Raw genomic sequence first — 9,342 nt, 5'->3', positions numbered from 1 at the left:
GAGTGACGAGCACGAGCGCGTATGCACGCACGTCAACGCGTACACGAAGAATGGCTAGTTAGGCAACTTAAAAGTTCAGGGCTGTTTCAATGAATTTCAAATATTCAGTCAGTCTTCTGGTTCTGGGCTTTAAAACTCCAAAACTTTGGAAAATAAAACCTTTTTTTAGTGTCTTTGTTTCATTATAAACGAACATGTTAACGGTTCTAAATCAATAAAAAAAATATTTTACTGTTTTTAACCACCCAGTTAGAAGTTTAATATAATTTTAACGCTCATTTGTTTTCATTTTAATTTAATAAAAAACATTTGCTTGCAGTGGATTTTGGGGAGGATTTTCAATTTCAGATTAAAGTTACCATGAAATCAAAATGTAAAAAAATTTTTTTTATGGAATAGTGCATTTTTTAAATGTTTGCTTTTATTATTATTCTGTATTTATTATAAACACATTTGTTTACTTTAAAAGAGAGACAGTAAATACAGGATGTTTTGAAAATCTTCGGTTTATTTAAGGGCGTTTACAACACACATAGTATCCACAAACCCCACGCCAATGACAGCTTCTCAAATTCACACAGCTGTCATTTCCGGTGCTAGATGCCAAATACCAAATTCACATTATGTTTGTTCTGCAACATTGTTAAATATTATTGAGGGTGAGGCAGTTTCTGAAAGATAGGGTGGAGCTGTTGTGGCATGTCTTGTGTTCAGCATATTAAACCTCACAAAGCTTGCATTACATCAGAAATCTTAGATGGACTCTCATCATCTGTGTAGAACATACTCTTAATGTACGTGACTGGGGAGCTTATAAATCTCAGAGACAAATGCTGCCTGTTTAAACCTCACATTTGCATTTCATAGCACACTCAGTTGTTATCCCATCAAATCAAATCAAATGTGAGAATATGAATAAGAGCATCAGAGACTTTGATATCAAGACCTCCTTCTCATCAAAACCCTTTCTTATTTTAAAGGTTCTTCTGTGTTGGCCCATAGTTACCTGATAAAATAATAACAAATACAGAACATGCAGTTTTTGATAGACACTTTTGTAAAAAAAAGCTTTTTGCTAAGAACAACCACAATTTATGACCATAACGAATGTAAACCCTTTGCATAGGGAGAACGTTGACATAGTTAAGGTTGTACTTTGCATTGATTAGAAAGTGCTCCTGAAATTGTATCCCAGTGATCCTGATGTAGCCTTCTATACAAACAAAAAACTTTTCATTCAAGATATTAAAGAAAAAAATCTGTCTATATAATATGAATCCCCATTCACCAAATTAAATTGTATTTAGATTTAGATTCACAATTTGTGTAATGAGTATGTCGCAGCAAGTTGGTTTTGAATTTGAAATTAACAAATGTTGGAAAGAAAAACAAGTTGGTATAAACACTTAATACAATACAGCTGTTCAATTTATGGTCAGTAAACACGGGAGTCAATTTTAGCTTTTTAACATCATGTGTTCTATCTCAAAAATTAATTCTGAAATGCTGCTAACAAAACATAAGAAAAGTAATGTCCTTCACAGTTTTCATAACAGTTTTTGCTGGACAAATAGACAACCGTTGTAATACTTATGTAGCGATTTGTTAATAACTTGGTAACACTTTATTCTGATGGTGCCTTTTGAACATTCTGTTGACTATAAGTAACTTTGCAACTACATGTCAACTAACTCTCAATAGAGTATTAGACTGTCTGCTGAATATCTGCTAACTCTTTATTGTGATGATCCTCCAACCGACATTATAGTGACTATAAATAACTTTGAAACTACGTGTCAACTTATTCTAACCCTAACCTAACAGTCAACTAACACTCTTATGAGAGTTAGTAGACATATAGTTGCAACGTTACTTGTAGTGAACAGAATGTGTCAAAAGGACCATCAAAATAAAGTGAAACCACAACTTACATTTTAAAACCACAAAACACTGCTAAAACTGTATATTAACAATAAAAAGTTCTTAAGGTGGAAGATCCCCCCCCCCAATCTGTTACCTTATATTTGTGAAAGAAAAGACAGAGGAAGGTAGCTTTACAATTTTGCACTTTACAATTTCTCTGAGAATTTTGTCCAATAACCCGTTTGTTTTAGTGGCAACACTCTCCTGTGAAGTATGTGTGATCATGCGAGTTTTGACCGGTCTTTCTTTGTAGCTTGTTTTCTGTGAGCTTTAGTTTTGAGCTGCATGGAGGAGATGCTTTTCAGAGAATCTTTCTTCCCCACACTGATTTCCTCCGCTCCCGCCTTCCACTGCAACAACAGGCCATCCTCCCCGCCCGTCAACAGACATCGTGCGATCGCATCCCACTGGAAGCATCTCACTGTAGCTGAATGACCCCCTTTAAGGGATTTAATGAATTTCAGACCACTCCCACTGCAGTCCAGGAGGTGGAGCTTTCCATTATTACTCCCTCCTACTAAAAGAAGACGCTCCTCATCTGACATCCATGAACCGCCCACAAAGTACTCAAGTGAGGCTCCATCAGGGAGCTGGACAAGTGTTCGGGCATCAGCCGAACTCACAAGGGTCAAGGTGTCATCGCTCTCTGGGCGAGCCACATCCCACAGGTGTAGCCCCTCATCATGAGTCAAACAAAGCAGCTGGTCAAGATATTTGCCTGTTAATATAAGAAATAAAATGATAGTTTAGGGTTCTGGGGAGTACAAATATGTTCATGTCTGACATATGATTTCAAATAGACTTTAAAACTCAGCATTTTCAGCAGTTTTTTGTTAAATCTTAAAATAGCTAATATCAAAATAAACAGGTCTACAGGGTTTCCGCATATTTTAACCAATACATTTAAAATGACTGTACTTAGAAAGGGCAATTTCTAGTTATATAAACACACACACATACATACATATATACATACAGTCATGAGAAAAAGAAAGTACACCCTTTTGAATTCTATGGTTTTGCGTATCAGGACATACAAAATCATCTTTTTAATTGTCTTAATAATTGATAAATACAACCTCAGATGAACAACAACACTTGCATATTACACCAAGTCATAATTTATTTAACAAAAATAAAGCCAAAATGGAGAAGCTATGTACACCCTATGATTCAGTTGCTCGTAGAGCCAATTTTAAGGAACAATAACTTGAAGTAATCTTTTCTGTATGACTTCATCAGTCTTTCACATTGTTCTGGAGGAATTTTGGGCCGTTCTTCTTTACAAAGTTGCTTCAGTTCATTGAGGTTTGTGGGCATCTGTTTATGCACAGCTCTCGGAAGGTCCCGCTGCAACATTTCAGTCGGTTGAGGTCTGGACTTTGACTGGGTCAGTGCAACACCTTGATTCTTTTCGTTTTCAGCCATTCTGCCGTAGATATGCTGGTGTTCTTGAGATCATTGTCCTGTTGTATGACCCAATTTCAGCTTTAGCTGTTGAACAGATTTCCTCACATTTGACTCTAGAATACTTTGGTATGCAGAGGAGTTCATGGTCGACTCAAAGACTACAAGGTATCCAGGCTGCAAAACAAACCCAAATCATCACCACTACGCCTGACAGTTAAGGTGCTTGTGCTAATATGCTGTGTTTGGTTTATGCCAAACATGGCGCTGCGCATTATGGCCAAAAATCTCCACTTTGATCTCGTCTGTCCAAAGGACATTGTTCCAGAAGTCTTGAGGTTTGTTCATATGCAACTTTGAAAACCTTGTTGCAACTTTGCAACTATGTAATCCCGATATATTTTTCTGTTTTGTTTAGCAATATAGCGGGTGAATTATGTATATAATGTATATTACAATGTTATGAACTATATGCCTTTCTCCACTGACGTTCTATGTTGTTCAAACATTTCTAAGGATGATGATTTTTAGAAAGCAGCCGTCTGACTCTGAGATGGTGAAAAGGAACATGGTTTGTGAAACATTAACAAAACATTATTAGTGCTGCCATGTTCTTTCTCCAGAGAGAAGAATCTTTCTCCTGGCAACCCTTCCAAACATGCCATACTCGTCCCGTCTTTTTCTAATTGTACTGTCACGAACTTTAACATTTAACATGTTAACTGAGGCCTGCAGAGTCTGAGGTGTAGGTGCTCTTGTTTTGTTCGTTTTTTTCAGTTTCTCTGAGCATTGCACGGTCTGACCTTGGGGCGAATTTGCCGGGACGTCCACTCCTGGGAAGATTGGCAACTGCCTTAAATGTTTTCCACTTTTTGAATAATCTTCCTCACTGTAGAATGATGGACTTCAAATTGTTTGGAATTGACCTTGTAACCCTTCCTATATTGATGGCAGCAACAATTGCTTCTCTAAGATCAGTGCTGATGTCTTTCCTCTTTGGCACTGTTAACACACACTTGAACAGCGCCTGACTGCTACTTAAGGCCCCGATAAACTCACGGCGAAGTTATTTCTCGTCCTGTGCTTTGAGGTAAAACGAAGTTCGAAATACGCGAGCAGCGATATACTGTTAGCGAACACCCGACACTCCCCACTCTGCTGAGAGCCGTGATTACTAGAACATGTAAATATGTGCTGTGCGTTTTCCTCTCAATAACAAAAACTCACAACAAAATTGAGAAAACGGCAAGCATTTTTTAATAAATCAAAACAAAAGCATTGGATCATAGTAACGTGGATATGTTTGCATGAGCTCTGCAATTCGGCACTCTAGTAACGTTTTTTTCTGTTTTGTTTAGCAATATAGCGGGTGAATTATGTATATAATGTATATTACAATGTTATGATGAACTATATGCCTTTCTCCACTGACGTTCTATGCTGGTTCAAAGCATTTCTAAGGATGATGATTTTTAGAAAGCAGCCGTCTGACTCTGAGATGGTGAAAAGGAACATGGTTTGTGTAACTTTAGCAACACATTATTAGCTGTTTGATAACGTAGTCAAGCCAAAGGCTAATCATACCTATAACCGTTATGTGTCCAACGTTGGAGCGATACATAAATACACCACCATTCTGATACATCGACTTGACTTGATAGACGAGCCTGTATAATTTGATTTTCCTCTTCTTCTGAATCAGTTTCTGGTTCAAACATATATATGGCTAAATTAAACTAGTATTTACACTTGCCACCAATCAGCATTTACTACAGTTAAGTTGACCAAGTGGATCAGGTATCCTGAGCTGGTGTGAGTGAGTGGAGGCGGGGCTAATTTGCATATAGATCCATGTATAATAGATTCATGTATAATTAATGAAGCAAAGGTATAGTTACATTCAAGCTCTTTTAACACGCAAAGAAATTATTTTTACACTAGAAAAAAAATTGTTTAAATAAGTAATTTTTGTGATCAAATATGAGTTTTAAGGGATAAAATAATTGACTACAGGGTGACTTTAAACAAACCATGACAGTGTCATGTGATGTTGTTCATCTGAGGTTGTATTTACCTAATTGTAAGACCTGCCAAGGGCCAAATAATTTGTATTATTATGTCCTGATACGTGAAATCATAGAATATATTATATATATATATATTACTAAAAAAAGAACATTAAAAAAGAAAATTCATACTATAGCTATTTTACAGCTAGAAAAAAAACATTCTATATTATTTCAATTATTATTATACAGTCTATTTCCAGGCCTGGTCATCACAATTTAACAGCTAAGCATACAGAGAAAAAAAATATTCTATATGAATTATTATTTAAAGGTGCTCCAAGCGATGTCGGGTGACGTCACTTCTTGTTGACGTTTAAAGTATTGTCAAACAAAACGAAGGCTAGCTAGACCCTCCCTCCTCCTCATCCGCGCACTAACCCCCCAAATCCTTCTCGTCGGTTATTGGCTGGAACAGTTTGTTATGTTTCGTGGTCCGGGTAAGCCCAGTTTTTTTTTGTTGCCGTTTGTGGAGCCTGGGGTGTCTGGAGAGACTGTGTTTTTTTACAGTGTGTTCAGGGGACAGGCAGCTAGCGGATAGTGATGAGATGTTTGTTGTATGTGACAAAAAAAATTTGGCCTAAAAAACACGTGTTTTACAGGCCTGGTCATCACAATTCAACAGCTAAGCATACCGTGAAAAATGTATGTTATTTGAAAAATGAATTATGTAATAATAATAATAATAATTTAATAATACAAAAAATATTTAATAATAAATGTGTTTTACAGGCCTGGTCATCACAAGTTAAAATTCTAAGAATTCCCTTGATCATGGAAAATAATGTCTACATGATGAAATACAAAAATATCGCTCAGGCAGGTGTGCTGTTACTACCTACCTGTCCAGCAGAGGGAGCTTGCAGTGGATTCACAGTTACAGGTGGTGACAAGAGCATCATCCTCTCCACCCAGACTCAGATCAAACACGTTCACAAGTCCATCTGTGGCCCCAGAAGCCAAACGGTCCGCCTGCTGTGGGTGGAACTTCACCGCAGTGATGTCATCACTGTGCGATTCTGAGTAAACTCCCAGCAGACCGCCCATCTTAGAGCCCGACTCACCTCCATCCTGAACCATACGGGCATCCCAGAATACTAAAAAACTCTCCTCCTCTATCTGCTCTGTGCCTGCGCACAGCACACGGTCACTACAGCTCACGTCAAACGAGCAGTACGAATGTGTCGAATCACTGCGAAACACCTGGGTGGCATTAGAACCGGGCTGACGGACGTCCCAGCATCGCAGTGTCCCATCGGCGGAGCCGGTGAACAGCAGGTGAGGGGACAGATGAGAGAAGCGGACCCCACAAAGAGGAGCCGTGTGACCCTGGAACTCTCCCACCAGGCGGAGTGTTTCTCTGTTGTGCAAGTGCACAGAGTAAGTGGAGCAGCACACAGCCAGCAAATCTGACCCACTGGATGCAAGAGAGAGGTCCAGAATGTACGTGGCCTCACTGGGCTCCAGTCTCCTGGCGATGGAGAGAGTCCTGAAGGTGTCCCCGAGGCCGTCCATGATTGTCACCAAACACCCTGGCACGTTACAGGAAAAGAGTACTTAGTAATTTCATAGGTGCCTTTATCCAGTGGCATAAAGCAGAGGTTCTCTACTGATCAGCGAATTATAGGCTGCTGAGAGCATGAAACCAAGGAGATTGAAGAGACAATTAAAAACAACAAATGTAAATTTCTTAATTGTTTTATGAATGAGGAATAATTTTAAAAACCCCAATACAGATCATGTTAATATTAAGGACAGTTTTGCTGCTTATTGATGTTTAATGTGGGTCCTGAAACCAAGTGAAACTAATTGAGAACCACTGATTTACTGTACTATTTATTACAAGGACAATCACCTGAAGTAAGCCAGGTTTTTTTTTTTTATCTTTTAGATGCCACTGACCCCCAAAATATGATCTTCCTTGTGTAAGGAACCACCATTCTAAAATTTAAAAGGGAGCTATATATTTTCATGCATAAAGACGCAATTTATATTGTGAAAAATATAATATATAGGAGTAAAATATTATTTGTAAAATATTTATAATATTCATTTATATTATTATATTATATAATCAAATGTATATATTTAGTTTAATAAAACAATTATTTACTTTATTATTTATTGATTTTGAACCTTTTTGACCCCTGACGTCAGTTTGAAAACCCTAGAACACATCATAGACAATTTTTTAACCCATAATATAAATTAAATTATACAAATAAATCATTAGAGATCACTAAAACCGATCTGACTCAAGACATGTATTTGTTGCTTAAAAATTACACAAGTGATGCAGAACTATTGACAAAAATCATAGCTTTAGTTCCTAACATGACAGCCAAAGAGATGGAAGTGACTGTTTCATTACATATTTAGTAAAGTTGAACTGAAAACACAAATAAGTAATTAGTAAGGTGGTAAAAACCTTTCTGTTTTAATTAAAAGACAAAAACAAATTACAGTACAAAACACTCACATGGTATTTGACGGCCATCAGTGTGTCACCTCCTCAGCTGTTCCCGGAAACACAGTGACGCAGAAAATTAGTTCCGCTGACGCAATTTACGATTAACAGGCTTAATTTGTTTTAAAACTAAAATAACTGTAATTCATTTTTTTATTTATAAATATGAGACACAATGACATTATTATTTGCATTCGTGTCAAACACGAGAAGAGGTAAAACCGTAAAACAGAGACTATAAAGCGTTTGAGCCGCCACTAGATGCCAGTGTTTCTCTCTATTATAAAATGCGAAATTTTATAACGCAAATGTTGTACAATACAAACTGCACGCATATCATATTTAATCGGTTACATTTGTATTTTCAATTACTTATATTAATGAAAATATTCAATTTTTTCATCATATCATGTCAAAACAAATTGTATATATACCAGAAAGTTATTACAGTTTTTTTTTTAAAGTTATTACAGTTACTAGGCTACTACTGTTTTACTGTCAAAAACTGGTGGAGAAGATCAGACTGGATTTAAGAACTAGGACATATTGTAGTCTAGAGGAAATAGAGTATAATTTTGACTAGGGTAACATTGTGTTGAGAAAGGAGGATGCTTTTTCCTTTGTCCGCTCGTCGCCTTTGTTAAACCAAACCCAAATGGATGCAAGCAGGAATGAAACTTGACATCTGAAACCTACAATTAGCATTGTCAGGAGATAGAAAAGGTGAAGTGTTTTGCTGACTGAAGCAATACAGCAAGACAGTGTTGACCTTTATGATCATATTTCCAATATATCCTGTTCTTCATGCCTGTAGGGCACATAAAAGTCCCAAAGGAACATTTTAAGTATTTGAGCATTTGACATGAGATATAAAGCTAAGCCTTTGAAATGAGCTCTAAAGTACGTGTGTGAGTGTGTGTAAGAGATGCTCCTGTTATCTCCATTAAGTGTATTCGTTGCTGAATGCATATAACTAGCAAATAGGTGTGTATTTTGAAGAGTACAGTGTGTGCTGAGTAGGTATGCACACACACACACACGCACACCCACACACATGTGCCAGCAAGCTAAGAAAAACAAGGGTCTTTAACCCTATGAAGCCTATTGAATCATATTTGATGCATTCAATTTGTATCAACTTGATCTTTTTTTGCCGTGAAATCTTTAATAAAGTAAAAATAAAAATAACTTTTTTATTGTTAAAAATTCAATAGGAACATTTACTGTACTGAAGCAACTTATGTCTACTTATCCACGTATAATTTTTGGGGGGGATTGCATTGCATTATGTTTTGCCCCCACAATTAGAGCTTTGATTATGAATCTAAACATTTAAATATCATCTTAGACATATAATTGGGAGATATAAAGTGACAACTGATATTTACCGGTATATGCATTTGATTTAAGTAGTCTGCTATACAGTTATAAAGATTTTATAGATTAACATTACAAGCTATCAGATTTTCAACTTCAGTT

At 36.7% G+C, this 9,342-nt stretch overlaps 1 protein-coding gene across 2 annotated transcripts; it reads right to left on the bottom strand.

Annotated features, from left to right (window-relative positions):
- Positions 1–490: 490 nt before the first annotated feature.
- wdr89 (WD repeat domain 89) lies at positions 491–8,832 on the bottom strand. Of its 2 annotated transcripts, none has more exons than XM_077236441.1 (3): positions 7,876–8,832; positions 6,239–6,928; positions 491–2,641 (listed from the first exon to the last, which is right to left on the bottom strand). In XM_077236441.1, the coding sequence occupies exons 2-3, from the start codon at positions 6,909–6,911 to the stop codon at positions 2,145–2,147; spliced, it is 1,170 nt and encodes a 389-aa protein (XP_077092556.1). In that variant the 5' UTR covers positions 6,912–6,928; positions 7,876–8,832; the 3' UTR covers positions 491–2,144. The 2 variants fall into 2 exon arrangements, with proteins under 2 accessions (XP_077092556.1, XP_077092557.1); XM_077236442.1 differs by having other exon boundaries at positions 7,870–7,988.
- Positions 8,833–9,342: the final 510 nt, after the last annotated feature.

The sequence above is a fragment of the Siphateles boraxobius genome, unplaced genomic scaffold, assembly GCF_051911475.1.
Source record: "Siphateles boraxobius isolate OS27281-9 unplaced genomic scaffold, OSU_SipBor_1 20, whole genome shotgun sequence".
NCBI classification, from domain to species: Eukaryota; Metazoa; Chordata; class Actinopteri; order Cypriniformes; family Leuciscidae; genus Siphateles; species Siphateles boraxobius.
The sequence above is the reverse complement of the archived record's forward strand: the minus strand, read 5'-3'. Positions and strand labels throughout refer to the sequence as shown.